This window comes from Peromyscus californicus, unplaced genomic scaffold (assembly GCF_007827085.1).
Source record: "Peromyscus californicus insignis strain IS unplaced genomic scaffold, ASM782708v3 Scaffold_10__1_contigs__length_136768540, whole genome shotgun sequence".
NCBI classification, from domain to species: Eukaryota; Metazoa; Chordata; class Mammalia; order Rodentia; family Cricetidae; genus Peromyscus; species Peromyscus californicus.
The window spans coordinates 88,380,147-88,404,506 of NW_026294391.1; the positions used below are offsets into that span (position 1 = coordinate 88,380,147).

Below are 24,360 nucleotides of genomic sequence, written 5' to 3' on the forward strand. Positions count from 1 at the left end.
GGTAAAACTTAATTCCTTCATTCTCCACAAAATTCATTACTTTCCTTCACATGTGGAACCCCTAAGAGACCCCTCCTTCCATGGCTATAGCATGTGAAATCTCCTCAACTAATTTTACTCTTACTAGTAATTGTAGTATATCCTCTTTCTTTGGAGCTCAAATAATGGGAACCAAATTCTCCACAAGTCACATGGTATGAGGAAATATCACCAAGATTTCCATGGGAGAATATGGAGATAATTTCCCATTATCATTTCCAGGGTAAAGTAGATAACGCTGTAGTGGAATAAAAAAAAAGTCTTGAATTTGAATTTAGGAAACCAAGATTCTTATCCTAAGTGACTTAAACTATAGAGTCTCAAATTCTATATCTGTAACTTTGATTAAAAGTTCTTGTGATACAAATTTATTTACAAAGTAAATAATAGACTGGGTAAAGTATACACACACACACATATATTTCAGAATTTAATCATCCATTTTATAAATTATAATATGCTAAATTGATTTTGTTACATTGACCATGACTTATTTTTCTTAAGCAATGATCTTATATAAAGAAAAGGAACATTACCAAAGAAAAGTTGTCTGTGTTTCTCAAGAGTCACAGTCAAATCAGAAATTTTAATCAATCTACCCAGGGAAAATGACTGATGCCAACCATAGTCAGAAGCAACTAATGCACAAAATAAAATGTCAGTTCCCTTGCCAGTTTCTAGTTACATGGTAAGCTGAATTAGTAATAGAGTATTTGCTTGATGATTACATAATTAGATTAAATGGAGACCACCTAATCTTGTAGGCAATTTCATTTAATTGTGAGGCCAGTGGATGTTCTTGTCCCTTGACAGAAAATATTTCTCTTTTCTGGTCTCTCTCAGATTTAGCATATCTCCTTTGGAAAACACTGAACTCAAAATGTAAAATATCCTTTGACTATTATTTTACTAAATTCCATGATACTCTCCCTTTTTGATGATCTCTCTAGATTTGTTAATATTACTAATTAAGCTACAGGTAATCCACTGTTCTCTGAGCCTAGGAGACATTATTGTCTCATTCCATTATGTGCTGATTTAATTATCCCAACTCTCAGAGTTCCAGGAATGCCTCAGTGGAAAAGCTTAAGTATAACATACATTGGTGTTGGCCAAAGAGGCTAAATGATTAACCTAGATTTCTCATTCACTTTTTGTTCCTCTGGGTATATTATATCACAAATATATTATAGTAATTTATTCAAATAAGTATGGGGAATGGGTAAGTTAATTCCCCCTGCTTAACATGTATTAGATTATTTTCTATTGAGGTTAAGTGGAACAGTTAAATCTTGCAAACTCATTAGATTTTATTTGATTCTGAAAGTAATTTTATGATGTTATTCTACTGTAGAAGAATAGAGCCAGTGGCCTGAGAAGTACAGGAGATAATCTTGCTAAACCAACAAGATATTTTAACAGAAGCAACAGAACATTATCCATGAATCCAAAATAAAGGAGCTTTAATAGTTCCCTGATAAACAATTAAGGAAATGTGTGTGAAAATGCTATGTCTTCAAATTTAATTGGGATTTAAGTACTTCTTTTATTATACAATTACTACCTGTAATAGTAAATTGCTCAAAGCTTCCAAATATAGTTAATTTTATTAACTAACATATCAAGATAAATTTGTCATGTACAATATGTTCTGAAAAGAAAAGCAGAATGATCTCTTACATAGAGGCATTTGGGGAAGGAAATTCCAAGCGTTGCTGATTTAATTACCTTTTTCTGTTTGTTCTGTTTACTTCAGATTTAATATACAAAATTGAGCTTGCAGGGGGTCTAGGAGCGATCTTCCTTCTACTTATACTGCTGGTGGTGCTCTACAAATGCTACAACATAGAACTGATGCTCTTCTACCGACAGCGTTTCGGGGGTGATGAAACCACTGATGGTAAGCCGTCTCCTGTTTCCCAACCTCAATTAATAGGCATAACTGGTCATGGAAGACTCTATTTCTATTATTAGAAACAGAAACTAAAATATTTAGGGATAAAGGATTGTGACATGTGCAACTTACTCTCAAATAATTTAGGAAAAAGTGTTTATGAAGAAAAAACATGAATAGGCAAATCTAGATAAAGGGTATAATGCATTATTTTAAAATAATCTTATTCATGTAGTCTTCCTATGTTTGCCATCATTTCTAAATAAAACAAAACTGAGCAAGATGTTTCTTGATCTAGAGACAAACAACTGCTATGAAAGCCCTTTCCCTTAGTAGAACACAAGAATAAATTTACATGTTGTTTTTGTCTAGAAAATTAAAACTTAGATACAGGTCCTTTTTACCAATTACTATCATAAAGAAGGCAATCATGCATGCAAAAATATTTTTATAGTATGGGCATGCTCTTTTAACAGCTCAAAAATGTACATGAACTTACATATTTTTAATAATTTTATTACCATTCTTAAAGAGGACTCCAAAGTTACAAATTTAGAATGTGTCTGTTATGGTTTGAATATGTGGCAACCCCCATGGACTCATATGTGTGAACATTCAGCCTGGCTTGTAGGAGTTTTTTAGGAGGTTGTAAGACCTGATGTAGGTGCAGCCTAGCTGGAGAAACTCCATTGCTAGTGGATGAACTTAGCTAGGCATCAGTTTCTATTTGGGATCTGCTTCCTGATCGCCCAAAAGGTGAACCTGTCCCGCTGCCATGAATGTCACCATATCTTCACCATCATGAAACTAAGGCAAAGTACATATTCATATGTTACTTTTCTCAGGTAGTATGGCACAGCAATGGAAAAAGTAGCAAATGCAGTACAATATAAATTTACTATATTTGCCTTACATGACTTTGAGAAATCTTATAGATGAAGTATCAATCAGTTATTGTACTAAGTTTTACTATTTGAACATTCAGAAACATTTTCATTTTTTTCAAGAGAATAAATTGCAATTTTTCTGTTTTTTATATTTTATTTATTATTTAAAATAATTTTTAAATTTAAATATATTTTGATTATATCCTTCCCCCCATAAGTCAAACTGCTTTTTTTATATCATCACACATAAGAAATCGTATCATGTTACCATATATATAAAATGCCCACACTCCCCAACTACTATAAACCCTGGAAATATGTATGCAGAGTGTCCGATGTAAATCAGTTTTTTAAACAAAATATGCTTTTCAAGCAGTTACCTTTAAAGTCAAGTTTAAAGGTGTTTAGTTTACTGAAATATTGAAGAGTAAGTTTTTATTTACATTTCTAGTGAAGTCTTTACCTCGAAGAAGATTTAATTAATTTGCTTTTTTTTATAATGATAGCTGTGATGACAAAATTTTTGTGAAATCTGATTTTGACATTATTGTAACTATTACACAAATACTGGTATAAGTGGATCTTAGTTGACTATTGTTTTCACAGTAAGTTAGGCCAATATTTCTTGAAAAATGTACTTTCAAGTTGCGCATTTACTCAGGAATTATAGCCATGTATTTAAGATAATACACACTGATATTCAAGAATATCTTCACAAAGAGAAATAAGGGCTTGTTCCGATCATGTTTATATGCATGAAAATGTAATTAATAATATTCTGTTCCTAATATTGGAAATTAGACGTCTAATTTATACATCTGAAGTATATACTAGGAAGGAGTGTGTGTGTGTGTGTGTGTGTATGTGTGTGTGTGTGTGGTGTATGTGAGAGAGGGTGGGAGAGGGAGAGAACGTGTGTGTTCTATATGAAAGAACATGAAAAAGAGGCTCTTGTGATTAATTTGCTTTGAGTAACAATTATGAGCAATTTATTAATCTCAGTAAAAGACAATACAATTTATTAGGTTACTCTATATTAATTATTTGCTGTCATCATCTGTACACAATAACCATTAGTAACTGACTGGTTGTTGTATATAAATATAAGACTAAGTTCATGGTAATATCATTGCATTTACAAGGATCTATTTGCATCTTTAGTTCTAAGATGGTCCATTTGATCAAAAATGTCTAGTAATAATAAGAATTTTAATTAGACAATTGTATGCTCTAGTACAAGACTGATGGATTAGGGAAAGGGTGGAGGTCACTTCAAAGATCTCCACTACAAAGTAACAATTAAATGTTTCATGTTCTACATGAGCACACAGTCTCTGTACTGGCCTAAATAAATCCTAAAAAGTCAAGAAGTGTATGCTGAGGATGAATAAATATTTCATTTGTTTATTTTTTTTTTTTGTATTTGCATTGTATATACAGTGCATGCATATGCATTTGTGACTTCATGTGCCAATGTGTACACATGCAGAGGTCAGGGAAGGATATCTATCATTCTCTGGCTTCTCCAAGATGCTTTCTCTCACTGAATTAGAAGCTTTCCATTTTAGCTAGCTTGGCTAGCCTAAGAGTTCCTGATATCTTCCTGCCTCTGCCACCCCAACCAACACTAAGTATGTAAGCACTTAAAGACATGCCTGATTTTTTACATGGGTGTTCAGATTCCAATTCAAGTTCTAATACTTGTACATCAAGAGTTCTCAACCACTGAATTTAAGTGCTGAGTTATTTTATATATTCTAACAACTCATCAATACAACAGTTTTCCTGTATACTTTTTCTTTGAGACATGGTCTCTCATTGGCCTGAAACTTCAGCCTACCTTCCAGGGATGTCTCCCCTCCCATGTTATCATCATTGGGAGTACAAACATAGTTTGTTCATGGGTTTAGGGCTATTGAACTCAGGTCCTCAGGCTTTCAAAACAAGCAATATGCACAAGTACACACATACATGTACATACACATATATGAATTTCATGAAAGTTTTATGGAAAGGATTTGTTATATAAAATAGAATTCATCCAATAAGCTTTGATGTTCTAGCCAATTTTGATTCCTCTCATTTTTGCTCACCACAGATTGCTTTATTTATTGGATCTATCAGTTTTTCAATAAATGTCTAAAAGTCTCATTCTCTTATAGTCTCCATTCAGATCAACACTATATACACATATACACATAAGTCCTGAATTAGTTACTGGGTATATGATAATCAACAATGTTACAGAGTTCTGTTCCCTTGAGAAGCTTAGGACTTTGTTCAGTATAGCTGCAGGAGAACTGGGCTGCAAAAACAGGAATGGCTCCCCGATGATGAACAAAATTAAAATTAGATTTGAAAATATGGAAGGACAGGTGTGGCAACAAGAAAATTCCTCCACAAATAGTTTGGTTGTCTTTGTAACTTCTCTCTTCATTAGGAACAGCATAGCTTTGATGACTTCCTTCTAATGCCTTGTCTGCATTGTTCTCTATTTTCTGGTTCCTCAAATAAGTTTAGTCAGCATGATTTAGTACAGAAGACTCATTAGTGTTGTCTAGAAAAGTGGTGTCCCAGAACTGCCTCTTGGTTTGCAAACAATTGTCAAGCCTGCCTGTTAACTTTATTTGCATCGTGTTGATGCTTTTACTCTATTCATCTTGTCCCTCTTTGTAAGCAACAGCTGTGGCTATTCATGAAAATTTCTTGGCTCTCTACATAAGGCTGAAGTGCCTTTTAAAGCTATGGCATCTGAGTCATTGCTGGCTCACTAGCTGGCATCCTGAAGTTTCTGAGACATCTGACATGGTTGCTTTGAGAGCTCTTTTCCTGCTACAGCCAGCGACAATATGCCCTTCACCTTTTATTCACCTTGTAGGGACATAACTGAAACCAAAGCACCATTTTCCCAGAAAGTGATGTGCTTCCAGAATTCTAAGTAAAACTGATTATACAGGTACATATTCAAGTATTAACATGCTAAAGACATGGATATTCTTTTTCATAACTGATTCGGTATATGAAAATATAGAAATAATTTACTAGAAGAACATGTATGTATTGAACTATAATATTAGGGCATAGTAAAACAAGTGAAGATAGTACCAGGTACATGTGAGTTTCAGCATAGTCAGAGAGTAAATCACCACAGTCTGAATAAGCAGTGGGCTAAGATTCTAAAACTTCTCATAATGTAGATAGATGATAGAGTCACATAGCCACTGAAGATAGTTAAGCACACAGTAGATGCTCAACAAATCATTGATGAGTAAAGTAATATGTAGTTCAGTTTAGTTAGGTTTGTGAGATGGGAAACAATGGTGTAGCCTGACATGGAGTTTGAGGCAGCAATACTATCTACGAAGAACAATAAAACATATTCTGCTCATAGAAATAGAGCTTTTTGTCCTTTGGACTGTTTTATTCTTCCAGCTGTGCATCATCGACAGCTTTGAGTCCCAGGTGAGTAATTACAGCTGGAGAAAGTCAGGGGCCTGCAGGTGCATCCTGTGCTTGATTGGAGCAAGGGCAGAGGTGCTAGCATTTCCAGGAGGTTCTTACATTAGCATTGCTGGAGAACATTTCCAATTCCAAGTAGAGTTTTATGTATAACAGTGGAATGTGTCCAATTTGTAAGCCAAAAGATCTTCTCAACTATCCAGGACATTGTTTTGTGTTCATCTGCTCCTAGGCAATCAAGAAATCTAAGCAAGGTTTAGAAGCCTTGTACAGTTTTCGGGCATGCTTAAGTGTGTTCAGCTTTCCTCTGGATCTCAGACACCATCTTAACATCAATAACCATAGGTCTCTTCTTGCAGAGGTAAAAGGGGCAGAATTGCACAAGAATTTGAACATAAGTCTCATATTAGAAGTCTCAGGGATTCCCACCTACTCCAACAATAGGGCAATGCATTTCTTGCTTTATGCCTGTAGTTTACACCCCATCCAGTCACTAGGACCAAAATACTAATGGGGTAGGTAAGTAAATGCCTACCTTATTTTATAAAATACCATATGACAAAATTTTAACTATATTCTAATCAGATCTGTTTTAGTGGAAAATGTTGATGTATTTTAGAAATAGATGCTTACTAGTCTTTCAAAATCAATGTTTTCAAGAAACTGGTATTAATAAGCACTATTACTTATTCATGGACTTATGCTCACTAAATTAACTTTAAAAATAATTTTCTTTAGTAAGAGAATTTTGATCATACAGCAACTTTTCTGATATGTTCCTACTAAAACATATGGGGAGGCTAACAAAACAGATAGCTGTGTTCATTAACATAAACATTTGTACTTTAGAGAGATTGGCTCTGATCCAGTACAGCAAAGGAGGGTAAAAATATGCTTGCAAAGTACAGTTAACTCCATGACTAAACGTGTGAAGAGAAGAGCTAGTTTGGCAATATTGGAAGGAGGTATATTTTGAAACAAAGGCTTCTTTTGGAAGTTGTGTCGAATTACTTGGCTGAACAAGACTAACAGGCAATGTATTTGTATAAAAAGCAGCTGCTGTTTCTGCTATTTGGTAATGAACTGCTTTTTGTATATGAAGATGATGACACTAACCAACTGGAAGTGTGGCATATGTGAGTACAGTCTCCAGGAGTGAAGCTGGATTACTTCAATCTTTCACAGTTTAGGGCCCAGCCCCTTTGGATCTCATGCACATATTTGTGCAAACCGAGGTACAGTCTGTGACTAAATGGCAGAGCCAAACCAACTGGCACATGAAGGGTTCAAATCCATGACTTCGGCTGATTTAGTCCTGCATTCAAACACACTGAGATAATCATTTACAGAAATCACTGAATATCACAAATGGAGCTCCTCACCAAATGGCACAAATAATAAATCTTTGTTCTATTCTGTCCTGACTCTAAGTGGCCAACTTCATAACAGTTTGAGGTCATTTCATATGAAATATTTATGTTAAAATAGACTGCATTACCTATAACGTGAATTATTTTTCCAGTTTTTAAAGATTATCACTAATTACAATGCTTATTCCTGCTTGTTAGTTGTTACAGACGTCTAATATTCAAAGGGAACCCTCTAATATTTACCACTTTTGTTGTTGTTACTGTTATTCTTTAAGACAACAAAGAATATGATGCCTATCTCTCTTACACAAAAGTGGATCAAGATACGTTGGACTGTGACAATACTGAGGAAGAGCAGTTTGCTCTTGAAATACTGCCAGATGTCCTAGAAAAACACTATGGATATAAACTCTTTATCCCAGAAAGAGATCTGATTCCAAGTGGAAGTAAGTAACTTTGCATTTTGTATTTAAAACATTCCTTTCCTTTCAGCAAATTATATGGACGTGGCAAGCTCCAGAGCCAACTTTTTAGAAAACTGTTTCCTCACAGTAGACGAGTTTTCAAATTCAAATTTCTCCTCCTATATATATTGTGACTTTAGAGCATCTGAAGTTTTTGGAAGGTATTCTCATTTATAACTTAAGTGTAGTTTTAAAACTTATATTATAAGTGTGGTTTTTATTACATCGCTTTAGTTTCTCGGGTAATAATGACATTTCATTTAAAAATAAGCTGTAAAATTCAGTTAAAGTTACTTCGGTGTGCTGCAGTCCCAAACTGGTCTTCCGTCATTGTTTCTACTTATAAATATAATAAATATCACTAATAACTTTGAATCTTTGCCTTTCATCCTTGTTATTCACTATGCCTTGTCACTCATTCACAGATTTATGGAAAAATCCACTTTAAAAGGTGTATGACGCCATTGGGAGCAGTATTTTCTGTATGTATTTAATATTTAAATAAAGTTTAAGATGTGCCAGACACTGTAGGTTTGAATGCTACTTTTCACTAATGCTATATATTGAAAGCTACATTTGAGCTTTCAGAGTAAATCCAGTTTCAAGTCAAAATGCCTGCTTTGTTCTTGTTAAAAACATATGCTTTGTTTAGAACATATACATGGTAAAATATAAGGAGAACATAGGCCTAAGAGATTGTCCCTGCCCTCAAAGGTCTTTTAAAAATATTGAGGAAAAATCAATGGACTATAACATATTTGCATATGTGTCTGTTGAAATTCTTAAATATGCAAATTTACACACATGAGATAATTACAAAAAAAAACTTTATCTTTAGACTTGATGGCATTTAAGATAATTTGACATTTATCACATTTCAGACTTACAATTCTGTGTGTGTGTGTGTGTGTGTGTGTGTGTGCGTGCTTGCCTGAAAGAGAGAGACAATGTTTATGTATTTATCTTCCAGATGAGGAAACAAAGGCTCAAAGAAGCCCAAGGTCACACGGCTGTCAAAAATAGAGCTGGATATAGAATATAGATCTCACTCTGCTAGATCATACTGTTCCTCAGTAGTATTTCAGATCACGGTCAGCTCACCATGGTTATTAAACTAATGAGAAACAAATGGGAACCAACTGTGTCTTTATTAATTCTCTTTCTTCTTGAGGATCATGTGTATGTATGTATGAGGGTATTTACTAGTATGTGCATTTAATGTGCATTTAAAGGTCCAAAGAAAACAATATTTACAAGTTAATTCTTTTCCTCAATGAAAATGTCTCTAAGCTTCTTTTTCCCAGGGTCTCTCTACTCTTTTCTTTTTTGTAATTTTGCCTACTTTCATCACTTGAAATACAATGCTATAGCAATAGATTGCCCAAGGAATATCCTGATGCTTTGGAGTCATTTTTATGCCTCAGTGTCTTTCTCCCAAACCATGTCCCTTGTGTCTTTTCCATTCTCACTTCTATTATCATAGCTTAGACAGCAATTTTATGACTCTGATAATATTGATTATATCTCTATTTTCTTTAAACTTTCACTGTTCCATGTAATCTGTTAATATGTGTGCATCCCCAACAGTACCAAAGCACTGTTCCACAAACTTTGATTTTTTTCACTATTTCCTCCAAGATAAAATCTATAACCTTCTTTAAACACTTTCATAATTGGCTACTAGCCCAGATTGTTCTCCTATTGACCATTTTATTTGTTACCTATTCAAAGCTTCTACACAAGCCAAGTTGTGCCTATGACATGCATTATGTATGTCTCCGCACTGTGTTTGTTCATGTTAGCCATTTGAAGACCCTATTGATTATTTTCCGTATCACTTACTGATTTTGTGGAAAATCTGTTGTAATCTCTTCAGCCTTAGAAGTCATGGTGTATATGTACTCTTTGACTATAAATGTGCAGACCTATGATATTTTGTTGGATTTTGTAACTTTATGTAGCATTCCATTTATTTATATCTTACCAATATGATTATAAGTTCCATGAGTATTGTACTGTATTTCATTTATCTTCATAATGATATTGTCATCTAATACAGTTTAAAGTGATATGGTGCCTCATCATAACTGTTAATATATTTTCAACAGTGTTATTTTAAGAGAAGAACAAGTAATGAAAATAAGCAAGATCTTTACTTTTGGTAGCCCTTCTCTGTTTTAAAATATTTTTTATTAATCCTTTGACATGTTGATATATTTATTTGTTTTTGTTTTTGTTATGTTTTGTTTTGTTTTGAAACAGGGTTTCTCTGTGTAGCTTTGGAGCGTGTCCTGGATCTCACTCTGTAGACCAGGCTGGACTCAAACTCACAAAGATTCACGTGGCTCTGCCTCCCGAGTGCTGGGATTAAAGGCGTGCACCACCACCACTTGGCATCATATAGCATATTTTGATCATATTCTTTTCCTTTACCCAACTCCTCCCAGATTGGTCCTCAAGATAATACAAATATAACATGCTTTTTAAATTATCTTAAATTATCTTGACTATTAATTTACTAAACAATATGTCTAAACAATGTGTCACTCTTGTGCATAATCTGTTACAAACCCGAGTGCATAAGCCAATGTTCCATCTAAGACTTTGGTGCTGTTGGCGCTTTGTAAGTGTCTTTGACACTTCAGTACTGTGATGGGTGAACCAACCATGATTCCAGCACTTAGAGCTTACTTTCTAGAAAGAGGTTACACATCAAATGCAGCAAAGATTTGATAGTCCATAGAAGATCATTTTCATATTTTTGAGATTTTACACTCATCAGAATGAGCAGGGACTTGATCCAGAGTACTAGATGGTACATGAAAATATTTTTTCAACAGTCAGCCATTTGAGAAAACTATGAAACTTTTAGATGCAACCACTGGAGGGTGTTTGCTTTTAATCCTTCCTTCCTGAACTAGGGAATTCATGTTCTCTGAATTCCGATTTGTGAGTATAACCTGCAGAGGTTCTTAAAAAGGCTCTTTGACAATTTTTCCTTTCCATCAACATTTCAGTGCTAGCTGAGCAGTCACCATGTCACGATTAACAAGTTTTTCCTTGGCATTTTTAGCACGCATTCAGGAAGTCGATGAAGTATATGAATAATATACTTGATTTACACATGAATGACAGAGTAGAACATTTTGGACCTGGTGTATGTGTGTTATTAAAGAAGCTTCTGTGGTCTGAATTTGCAGCCATTGGTACAGATTTAACAGGTTATGCTATATAAATATAGACACATTCCTGTGGGGAGAACCTAGTTACAATATTATAAGCTGTTTTTGTCCCTCACATCTCATTTAATGCATATTGACCCAAGACTATGCATTCCTCCAAAAGTAGCAACAAGACCTTTGACGACTATAAAAGCAAACTTCGTAAGATCCTTCTTGATGCAGAATGATAACTCTCTGTGAATCAAATTAGTTTGAATCTCACTCCCTTTTATTTATCTTCACTTTTCTGCCTCTCACAGTACTCCACTCAAGCCTGTCAGCTCAAAATATTTCTAATGCCCAGAATTTTAAAGGTTCATGTATCTCAGTCTCAGTCTCTCTCTTTCTCTCTCCCTCCCTCTCTCTCTCTTTTTCTCCATTAACAATTCTCAGAAAGTACTGATAAAAAGATGTGGATCTTTCAGATGAATTGGAGTTTTACCACTCGCCTACTGGGAAAATTGTTGTGTGCCTGCTACGAACCATAGAGATAGGAATATTTGACACAAATATTTTCCCTAAATTCTGAGACCAACTCTTTAGATTTGGGGCATTATTTTCCTGGCAGTAACTACGTTTCCATTCGTGAGCCAGCGGCCAAGATCTTCTTTATGTTTTCTCAGGTTAGGTGCCTGGATGTGGCAAGAATTTGTACTTTCCAGTAAAAATTTGGTCTGTTTCTTCCCAGACTAGAAACATCTGTCCCTGAGAACAGTGAAAGCAACTTTGTTGCCAACAAGCCTCTGTATGTCAGAAGTGACAAGCAACCAAAAGAAAGCCAGAGAGAAAACACCCTACTCAAACTGCCTAGAGACACAAACTTGAGAAGTCGAGATTTTCTCACCCTTGCAGCTGCTGAGTTTTGTGGTGTAAAGTACCCTACACAGAGCACATTGTGTTCATGGGGCCTAGTGGATCCTTGAGGAATGAACAGATGTGCTCTGAAGCTGACATGTGACCAACAGAACCCAGCTGTGCAATTGAGATCTTGAAATTGAGGACATTTTTTGGATGAGTACCATTTAGCCTCTTGGACCCATCTTATCTCAGAGTTTCTGCACAGATTATGAAACATTAAAGTATAAAAAGCTATGGGATCTGGCTGAGGCCCACTGGTTTGAAGGGGAAAGGAGCATTCTAAGACAAATAAAATAAAATAAAACTCAAGAATCAATCCTATATTCTTCATTTACCTTTAAAAGACAGAAAGGTCCTTAAAAATGTATTAGTAACAATTATGACTCAAACTTATTCTAGCAGAAGTTTTGGACAAAAATATAATTCTGTAAGTGGTAACTTACAGAAAAAAACAGTCCTTCACAAGCATTACCTCAATTTCCCCTTTTATTCATATAAATATTTGGAAGATCTCTACATGAATTATTTATTCATGACTATGGTAGAAAAAGACACTAGTGAACTAAAATATTATTATGTATATGACTGACCAACCACGGCCCTCGAAATTATATCTATAAATTTGATCTCAAATATCATTTTTTACTTATTTTCATGCCCAAATTTCTATGAGGCTCTCTCACTCAAGAATTGCAGCACTTCTTCACAAATTCAATTATCTTATTTTATGTATTTGCTAAACTTTCCTCACTAATCTAATCTTCAGGCTCTTAATGCTTAAGACCAACCATGGGATTGTTCTGACAATGAAATGACAAATGACTGGAGAATACATCTGCTGTCAGATGATCCCTAGTCATTTCTGAAGTGAGGCATGTAAAAAATATTTTTTATGCATGGACCTGCAAGTTTGCATTGCCAATAGTTCTTATAATCGCTGAACAGATTGGACACAATTCAAGTAAGTTGTCCTTGGGGAGGAATAAAATCCTTTTCCAGGCAATCTAATGTCTGTGACCTAAAAAGTGTGAGGCAGAGGTGACATGTACAGCCAATGAAATTTAAAACGTTGTTTGAAATTTATTCACATAGTATAAAATTAGGTGTCTTGACAATTTCCTTCATGCTAGAAACAAAAAAGAGCAGAAATTATACTCTAATTACTCCAAAATTTACTAAGGTTAAATGGACTAGTTTTCTCATCAACATTTGAGGTAGATGTTAGAATCCATTGTGCAGAATTTTAATCAGGAAATATGGAGTTTAAACTAAAGGCATTTTTAAACAATCAAATGAGCAGGATAATGTCTTAACACTGAAGCAAATACAGAAAAATCTCCATGAGCAGTAATAGCTTTATTCCATAATCAGTAAGTTGACACTGCTGTCAATTAGTTACATACGCACCTTTCTAGGGCCGATGAAGAAGGGGGAAGGAAGACAGAGCATGGGTGTTCTGATGCCGTGTTATACTCCAATTTCTCTTTCTCTGATTAGTCTTCAAATGTGAAGAAGTGAAAGAAAACAGAATGTAAACACTATTCCCACAGGTGAAATGCAATACCAAGTATGAAGAACTCACTACCAGAAATAAGGCCTCCAAAATCATAGATGTAACAGAATAAAGTTCCCCCAACACACAAGCTCTGAGCAAATCTAAGTTAACTGTTGATTTACCCACTAATCATTCTTCAGTAGGATTCTTACAGTAGTTAGTCAAGAATGAACTTTCTGTTGCGAAATTAAACCCTGCTAACTAGTTGTCAACTATCAAGCTAATGACTTGAGAAGTAGGGGAAAGAGGGAAGACTTTGTAGGGCATGTAATATCATACATGGGAAGTACATCCCTACACATGCACCCAGCTAAAGGAAAATGGTGGAGTCTGCCTCGGTAGCAAATAATGGACAGACTCTCACAACTGACAAAGTGGAAAAATCCAAATAATATTTTCAATCAAGTGGTAATAAAAGTACCTCATTAGAAGCTTCATAGTATGCCAAAGGTCTGAGAAATTTTCAATCATAGGTACCTAGTAGTGAAAATATGTTTTTTTTATTATATAGGAAACACACAGATTTTTAACTTAATTTTTGATACATTAACCTATATTTTTAAAGATACTGTTGTTGTTGTTGTTTATTAGTTAACAATGTTCACCAAAAACTGAGAGCATTATATGCTTTGATGCATCCCATCTCATTCTAACGATATGTTTTTGTATAAGAGCTGTACATAATTGTGTCTTTAATTTGCAAGATTCATTTGAATCTGGTAGAGTACCAAATTATGCCTAGACCCTAAATATTTGATCTTTTAACTTAAAAAATATGCCACATACTCTGATAATAACTCCAACATAACTACAAGTACCAATGCAAAAACAATTTGCAAATTGCTAATTGATTAACTTGCAAAATCAGATTATCAGTAGCTAGAGGCAGACCACTGAAGAATCTGTTAATATAGATAGAGTTTTAGTTTTGCTCCTGTCTTCTCTACCTCTACAGCCAATCCAGAGCTTTAGAGTGAGAAGGGTACTGAAGTCTTCAAAGCCATACATATCTCTCTAGATGCAGTTAATTAGGACTGCTGGTCTTTGTTTCTATTTTATTTGTGTTTCCTCCTTCATTTTACCCTTTGCTTTATTAAAACAAGCACAATTCATTTTCCGATCAGTTTTCTTTAATCTAATCCTACTCCTCTGAATAAATCCACTGGAATTTTATTTAATCAAACTTCTGAAAGAGATTTTTTTAATCAAATTCACCATACTTTTAGTAGTGTTTTAAGTGATCACTTCTATTGATTTTCCCCAATAATGATGTTGTCTAGTGACAATGCATTTTCTTTGACAATGTGTTGAAAAGACTCAATCCCTAGAAAAGACAAAATGAGATGCTTCTTGGTGTTGGCATGTAAAATACGAATTTTTTTTTCCTATCCTAACTTAGGCACCTCAATCAAAATCCCATTGAAGTTTTTTTTTTTTTGCTTTGCCTAGCTATGAAGGTCATGGATAGGTTAAATGTGCTTGGCTGGCTTTGTTTCATGTCTCTTATTCTGCCTGTGCTTTCATAGATTCATCTAGAGAAACAAGAATCAGTACAGCCCCCTTTGGTCTTCTCTGCCATCAGAAGTTACTTAAAACCAAAACTTGCAAAAAGACATGACAGCATGACACTGTGACCTTTCATTTAAGGGATGCTATATATTTTTATGTGGGGGAAAAAGCATCTTTTAAGGGATTTTTTTTTTTTTGCTACTCTGTTGCTAAATTTGTCTGAACAAATCAGGGCAAGATATAGTGAGTATTCATATGTGCTGAGGATTTGGGGTTTTTTTTGAAAAATGTTTCTTTATTATCACTTTGTGGTAACAAGCTTTTTAATTCGTTTTCTGAAGGCTTCTAAAATGTCTCCCACAAAACCACAGCCTACCAGGGCAGACCTGACTGCCTGTCGGACGCTGTGCTTTGGACGAGCAATGTCTTAACTTGATACCTGTTTCTGCTTAGTTTATTTGGAACTGTTCCATGCCTAACCACCCTGCCTGGTCTATAATTCAGTGGTGGCAAATCTTCTCTGTAAAGGTCCAGATAGTAAATATTTTAAGATTTGTGGATCACGTATGCTCTCCCTTACATCATGTTCAACATCTTAAAAATCTTATTCATCATCCTCAAAAGAAAAAAAAAACTTTCAAAATGTAAAAATGTCACTCTTTGTTCATCAGCCACCCAAAAACAGGTCATGGGTTTTAGAAGATCAGGTTTAAAATCACAGTCATTAGATACAGATATACAACCCCGAGGTGAGGGGGGAATTGTCTTGAGCGTTTGCTTCATACACACAGCCAGCCAACAGGGACTTCCTGGCTCAAGACTAACAAGTAAAAATCTTTGGACCATGCCTCGATTGTTCCTTCTTCATTCTGTACATTTTCGCATCACAGCTAGGTTCTTGTTTTTCCCATGGAAAAAGAAAAAGCTGAAAGGAAAGAGAGAACCAAGAGGAAGAAGGATGGTGAGGGGAGAAAGAAATGAAATACTAACTGCGAAATTAACAAGAAAAAATTAAAGAAAGAGAAAGAAGGAAAAGTTGGACGTGACAGGAAAGGATGGAAAAAGCAGAAAAGAAGAAAAACATAAAGGGAGAGAGCAAGTGGTAGAGAGCGGGAGAGGAGAGAGAAAAGAGGAAAAGAGAGAGTGAGCCGGGCAGCTCTTAGCGGCACCTCCCCAGCTGCTTTCAAATATTGAGGTTGCTGCCCAGCCACTGATCACCATCCCAAGAAGTGAAATGTGGGCTTCACATCTGAAAACTTCCACTTGCTTTTTCACCAAGTGAAATGGAACACAGAATTCAAGGCCCAAGCAAATGGCTTGTGTTTTCTTTGGGACACTTGGGCTATTTCTACCCAGGGAAAATTTTGATGTACTGTCTAACTCCAGTACATATGATTAATGTATATATAGGGCAAACCAGGATAATTCCGGTTTTTTTTCTTCCACAGCAGGTTTTCAGCCCGAATTATCTGGATGCTTGCCTCAACTCTCCACTAGGCTTTGCCAGGATAAGCACAGCCAGTGTAGTATGCAGGAGACTGGGACCACTCCCTCTCTCCAAGGTTCCCTTCAACACCCACACCCTGTGCAGCTGAGCAGAGTAGGAACTGTCCTAATAAATTTCTTCTGGGGGCAAAAGTTTCTAAGATGCCACTAAACCCATAAGTGTTGCATTCTGCTTAGATGTAAAATGGGAAAAAATATAATAGATGTGTGAACTGGGAGAAGCATACTAATGGGAAAGTATTTTACACTCTTCCATTCCCCATCCCAGAAAGTGACCAATAAAGCTGAAGTCCATGATAGCTCAATTAAATCAATTGCTGCTTGACTTATAATTTCTCTTTATGTAGAGATATATAGCTTTTAATTTTTAAAAACATTTGTCCAAGCACTTAGGACCCCTTTCTGAGAAATGGCAGCGAATCATAGAAGTTATCTTTACGGTTTCTGCTGTCCCTTTTTTTTTGACAACTGCTGTTTCCTCTTGAGATAGAAGTTTTGCAGAGTTCATTCCCCACCTTCCTAGACTGCCTACCCCAATCCTAACTCTTCTCTGTAAGCATCTTTTTATTACTGCTCTAAATATTCACATTTTAGTTAATTCTTTGAGAAATTCACATAATGAGATTTGATCACATTCACCATCCTCACCTAACTCATCCCAAATTTTTGTTTTTAATGGTACATTTAGAATATAGCCTAACATAAAAAATAGTGTTGGTCATGGAAGTATATTTACTATGACTACTGAAATGGTGTGTATGCTACTTTTTAAAATTCCAAAGTGTAGGCTGAAATTTGATGAGACAAGAATTATAGTGAAAATAAAGTCTTGGGAAATTATTAGTAACCGAAATTTCTATGAAATTACAATGAACTCATTATCCACCCAATAAAAGTATATCCTCTTGTATTCTTGCACCAATACCATGTTTCTGGGCGTGGGATTTGTTTTGTTTTATTTTTGCTCTGGAGAAAAGGTGTAAAGCATCATGGGAAAGATACATGATAGTTTATTTTACTGTATCTTACAGATCCAACTTCTAATGATGAAGCTTCCCACATAACTTCTTTCTTTTTGGGAGCAGAAGGGAAGGAAGAAAATGAAGAGTCAGAGCTGTTGATACATTGGGATAGTATCTTTCCACTCTATTGAGACTTTCCACCTTTCCTTCCACTTTGTTTCCCCAGCCCTCTCAGTGACAAACCTCCCCAGAGCTGTGTGTGCAGTGGTTTTGTAGATTGTAATGCCGACTTTTCCCTCTGAATACACACTCTCTAAAGGAAAACACTTAAAATTATTGAGAGGTTGCATCCCAACTCAGCGACTAGCCTCATCCTCTAAAGTACTGTCAAATGTAACTACTGCATGAGAATACTCTGAAATATATTTTTTAAAAAATTAACAAGAAATTGTTAAATGGACAATTCCATGTATCTCTTTGAAATGTTTATTTTGTTGTTGCTGCTGTTGTTGTTTATGAGCAGGGATGTGTAGAAATGTTGCTCATTATTACTTTTGAAAGTTTTCTCACTGCCAATTGGTAAAAATATGGTCCTGGAAAAAGAAGATCATTTGTAAAATGTGCATCTGTAAAATAAGTTTCCCTTTTCAAATGGCTTGTACTGAGCTGTTTGATGTCCCCCATGATATGTGCTGAATGTGACTATTCAAAAGCAGTCCATAACCTGGGGCAGCTTTGTAGTGACCAATGTTGCTATGCTTCTGTAAGCACTGCTTTTGCTAGAGGGCACTGTACATTAGACAGGGCCTCATGCTCTGCTTAGTAAAGACTGCTTTCTGGTGCAGCAACTGTGTCCAAGTCTCTATTTTTTGATATCACACGGATATGGGCTTCCCTTTATGGCAGATGAGACTGTGGGAAGTGTGATTTCAAAAGGATTAATGCATGGGGTAAACAAACCCAGAGGCAAGTTGAGTATTCTTCTACTACGAAGAAAGCCATAACATATTCACCGCATTTTCAGAATTGCAACATAAAAGTTTATTTATAAGTATCTATCCTCCTTTCCTCTTTACCAGTCATTCTATTCCATTACCATCACCAACTCTAACTCCACCCTTCATTCTTCATCCTTGAACCAAAAAGCAATAGATTGTTCCTATTTAATTCATGAACACACATCACTTCCATATCTATTAGTTGGAAGGACAATATTGAGGACCTAATGATGCAAATGACAAAAGGTATTCTGATAAATAAGGTGATTGTGATTCTAGAAGAGATTTTCCACCATATCCATCTTACAATCTCTCCTGTTGGTAGCACACACACATAGCTTCTGTAATATTTTAGCAGTTGAATAGGAGTCATGTGTACCATTATTATTTGTTAGCTAAAAGTTATAAAACACAGAAAGAAAGGAGGAAAATACACCAAACTCAAAAGTAAAATTACCAATTATTAAAGGGTTTCTGTTCATTTTTCATCAACTCGTTGATTATTTGTTCACTTAGAGTACTAACTTACTAGTCTGGAAGTTGGTCTTGACTTAAATGATTAAATAAACAAAAAAAAATACTGAAATTCACCTAAACTCTGAAGAAGCCAAAGTTTGTATGGGTCATCAGTACACTGTAAGTAATAATAAAGCAAAAAATAAGGATTTAATCAGTTGTTTATAATTTCTTAATTGTTGCAGAAATGGGCTTTCTGGACATGCAATACACAAGAGAAAATGTAATGGACTTTATGAAAGACTGGATCTAAAATGCAAACCTAATGCTTTAAAGACTAGCAATGTCTTTGTTTTACTCTTTCTCTCTTTCTGTGATTTATAGCATACATTGAAGATCTCACAAGATGTGTTGAACAAAGCAGAAGACTTATTATCGTGCTAACTCCAGACTATATTCTCAGACGGGGATGGAGTATTTTCGAACTGGAAAGCAGACTCCATAACATGCTAGTCAGTGGAGAAATCAAAGTGATTTTGATTGAGTGTACAGAATTAAAAGGGAAGGTGAATTGCCAGGAAGTGGAATCACTAAAGCACAACATCAAACTTCTATCACTGATCAAGTGGAAGGGACCCAAAAGCAGCAAATTAAATTCCAAGTTTTGGAAGCACTTAGTGTATGAAATGCCCATCAAGAAAAAAGAAATGCTATCCCATTGCCATGTTCTAGACTCTGCAGAACAGGGGCTTTTTGGAGAACTTCAGCCTATACCTTCAATTGCCATGACAAGTACATCAGCCACAATGGTGCCATCGCAAGCTGATCTCCCTGATTTCCACCATTCGGATTCAATGCAAATGAGGCACTGTTGCAGAGGATACAAACACGAGATGTCAACCAACACCCTGTCAGTACCTTCCTTAGGCAACCACCACACTTACTGTAACTTGCCACTGACACTCCTCAACGGACAGCTACCCCTTAATAATTCCCTGAAAGAGACTGAGGAATTTTCAAGGAACAATTCCCTACTGCCGTTATCATCCAAAGAGCTTAGCTTCACCAGTGATATTTGGTAGTGAGAAAAAAATCTCAATTCCTCTGAACATCTACATGAGAATATGGAATTTCTGCTATACTGAGCATAAATTACACCTAAAAACATTGAGGTGCTGAAAATGTGAAGAAAAAGGCACAAAAAAATCAAGTTTATACTTAAATATTTTTGTTTACATTTATAGAATAGTGGGGGAATAGAAGGTCTTGCTTTTGTAGTGTGGCACCTTGTCCCAATGTACAGTTTTGATTTTTTCCTAAAAAGAAAAAAATTGAATTATGTCCTTTTCAAGTAAGTTTTATGGCACCACAAGGATTGCCCATATTTAAGAATTCAGCATTTAAACGTATTTTTCAAAAAAAAATGGAAATCCTAGAGACTCGATGAATTTGAAAATTATGAGTGAATTTTTAAGTGAAAGAAGAACTTCTATAGAATAACTGAAAACAGTTGGGAATTACAAAGGAAAAATTGATGCAGCCAATTGAAAGATTGTTTGTCCAGGAAGATCAGTTGAGAAAATAGTATGATTGAAACATTTACATCTTCTTCAACATAATGGACAACTTCTGTAGACTAAATCAACAGCCTGTAATAACAGCTTTTAGTTCTATTAGACAAGCACAGTAACTGTAGCCACACTGGTAGGTAGGGAAACTATGTGCATTCCTTAAGCAAATGAATAGACAGCTCTAAGCTCTTTAAAGATGATTTTTAGTAAGCCTTATGACTTTCTGGATCATTAAAAAAACATTTTACAACTCTGAAAATGCATCTTAAAGTGCACATTTTATTGTTTTCTAAAACATTCCTATTTAGATGTTTTCTTCCCAAACACTCTTGTGATCTTCTCGAAGATTTATGTGAAGATGTGGGCATTGTCCTACTTGTTTTTCAGCCTTACTGCAAGTTGAACTTAAATACATATTGACTGCAAATGTCTGCAGTTGGAAAGAGGTAACGACACTATTCAGAAATGAAGTGCTAAGCGATTCGAGTTTACGAGTGATAGGGCAGCGACTGCAGACTTTTCATTTGTACATACAACAAGTCTGTTCCTGCAGAAGTATCTGTATTCCCAGTGCTTCAGAGAACATACTTGGTAGACTGAACTTGTCTACTCTCATGCAATGACTGTGACTGTACCATCTAAGAACGTCTTTGTCAATAGCCTATCTCCTATTGGCTATAAGAAATGTACTCCTATTCTAGCATTTATTGTGGATTACGGCTTTCCATCACTTACTATTAGTTTGGTGTGCTCTCCAACTTGATACCTGTGGGGGTCAATTTCATAACTGCTTATCAAAGTTGATTCAGAAATTTTGCAAATGGTTCTTACATAAAGTTCTTGAACAATTATAAACAAGGACAATGTACACAATGTGTAAAAATTAAGGCTTTGTTTACCCCTTGTGATTGTGAGACCCAAAAGTAGAAGCAAACATAAGAAAATATTCTTTGATGATCTGTCTCTAATCTCTTTCCATGGTTGGTTCCCTGTAATCCACCTATTCTGTGAAAGTACCTGTTTCTCTATTGCTTTTCTATATCTAACTGTTCAGAAAATGCATTATGCACCAAGCTGAGTGAAATTTCACAGTGATACATGTTCGTTTCACAGGGAGACAATTAGTTTCCCCTTTGAAAAGTCCTGTTCAATATATGTAGGTATTTCATAGATGTATTTTTTTCCACCAAGAATGGAAACTTCTGTTAAAACTATAGGTATTTCAAAATGAAAATGTATCAATTCTGAAGTGTTTTTCCAGTGTTATAAAGTTGTATTTACTCTGGGTGTTCCTTAATGCTATGTGTAATGACTAAATTAATAATCTGCATGAAATGAGTGCTACATGTTTTAAGTGGACAATTGTACTTTATACTATTTTATTTTTCACAGAAATCTAGATTAATTCAAATAGAATGTTCAGTCGTATTTTTAAACTAATAGTTCTGTATTGAGCATGCCAGTTCTGAAAATATAACATGGGCCTCTCTGCTTCCTTTATTTACAATGATTAAACGTGGGTAGCAATTTGAGTTGGCTGGCCACAATGTGTCCTTTCACTGCTTGTAGGTACTCAGAAACAGAGCATTCACACTTGTGCTGGGGAACTTGACAAGAAACCTTTTCTACCATTTTCAGGAACTAATGTGTACACTATCTATAAAAATTTATTTCTAGATGGCAATTCAAAATTTAATTTTCATCTGAGATTTTTTTTGAAAAGATACAGCCCATAGGGTATAGTAAGTAGTCTAGAACACAGTGTATGCTTCCAGTTGTTTTTACAGTGAAACTTTTTTTTCCCTTTTTAGCTTTTCACTGAATTTTGGAAATCTAGGAAACCATGGTTACCATAGTCCTTACACACTCAAAACAAATTTATTATTATGTTATTGTATGCAAAAATACATTTACAAACTGAATTTTAAAGGTGAAGCATTCTGAAAACCAAAATGAAAAATATAAAAAGAATGATAATATGTACAAATCAAAACATTCCATTAAGCATAAACAATGCTCAAGGATATGGACAACATGTTCTTGATGGGTTTGATAAGTATGGTCCCTGATCTAACCAGAAAAATAATGTTGCTGTGCACTTTCTGAAAAGAATATATCATTCACCACTGCTTCTAAACCTTAATTGAATTAGAGCCAAATCTGTCCTAATTTCAAGAATTCCTTCAAAACTATGACACAGAGACGCCATGTAACATCATGTAAAAGGAAGATGTTTTGGTTGTGTATTGAATGATAATATTGTACAGTTTAAAGCTGCTAGAAGGATGCAGTGAGAAGTGTGAACAGTTCAGTTGTGAAGACACATTTATACGACTTCACTATGAGCTGAAATGGAAATGAATAGTAACCAAATGATTACAATGTAATCTGTTAGAAAATTATAAGCTAAAAAAAAAAGAAAATTCTGAAAAGAATAGGGAGGAAAAGCTTAAACAACTGTAGTATTTATAGGTCTTAGAAGAGGATAGAATCACAGGTCTAAAGCCTCTGCTGTCTTTTGACATTTTATTTTTAAATAAACTAACACACAGGTTGAGGAAATGGCTTCACTTTGGGGGTTGGGGAGGCATTTGTTCTGAAAGTATGAAGGCCTGAGTTCAAGTCCCCAGCACCTATGAAAAATCCTGAACATGGATCCACAGGAACACCCACCATTGGAGGATAGAGAGATGAAAATTCTGAGACCTAGCTGGTCCTGAAGCCTAGCTGGAAGGTAAGTTATGGTTCAATAAGAGACACTGTCTCAAGGCAGGAAGTTGGAAAAGTTGGAGAAGACACCAAACATCCTCTTCTGGCATGTACACTTTCAAATTTATATTCATAAGAGAGAGAGAGAGAGAGAGAGAGAGAGAGAGAGAGAGAGAGAGAGAGAGAGAGAGAGAATAAGCTAGTTCACTTTTACAATGTGTTTTCCAAAGAAAATACCCTGAAAATTGCACATATAAATCTTCACATTTCTTGTATTCGTTTCCCAAGGCGAGGTAATGAACTGATACTGAAGCTAAGATGGAAAGTTGTCCTGTAGTGATCAGTTAAATATGAACACTGAATCATTGTTACTTCTTTTTTGAGAGTGAAGCGAATGTTGATAATTGTTTGGCTCCACTTCCTCTATTACTCATGCATTTTTGTTGTGAGATGCCTGATACAAGGTCAGAGTTTGGAGTATTAAGGCCCTCTGATAAATATATGAAACAGTTTGATAAGCTTAATCATTCACTTTAAACTCTTTTATTATCAAAGTTGCCTTTAAAGGGAACTGAAATCATCCCAAGAGCAATTTAAGAACAATATTTATCACTCCACCTAATTACCATGTAAACAGAACTTGTAAAATTATGTACAACCACCTACATTTGTTTTTCTACATGCTCACTGCTATTTTCTCAACTATATTTTCTCCAGATGGTGTAACAGTCTATCATTAAATGTGTTGAGTGCCTGCTGTATACTGGCCAGTACATAAAATATAATAGGGAAATTTTAAATCACAATCCTTGTTCTCAAATAGCTTATACATCACATTCATAAAGAAAGCAGTGCCCATAATACACCTCTCGGTATAGGAAAATTAATATTTTTCATGTGCA

At 35.2% G+C, this 24,360-nt stretch overlaps 1 protein-coding gene across 1 annotated transcript in view; it reads left to right on the top strand.

Annotated features, from left to right (window-relative positions):
* The window catches only part of Il1rapl2 (interleukin 1 receptor accessory protein like 2), a 1,222,115-nt gene extending 1,199,834 nt beyond the window's left edge, over positions 1 to 22,281 (top strand). The window contains exons 9-11 of the mRNA XM_052736534.1: positions 1,796 to 1,939; positions 7,925 to 8,095; positions 19,563 to 22,281. Coding sequence (XP_052592494.1) covers positions 1,796 to 1,939; positions 7,925 to 8,095; positions 19,563 to 20,260 — 1,013 coding nt within the window. The 3' untranslated portion in view covers positions 20,261 to 22,281. The remainder of the gene's footprint in view (positions 1 to 1,795; positions 1,940 to 7,924; positions 8,096 to 19,562) is intronic.
* The last annotated feature ends 2,079 nt before the right edge of the window (positions 22,282 to 24,360 follow it).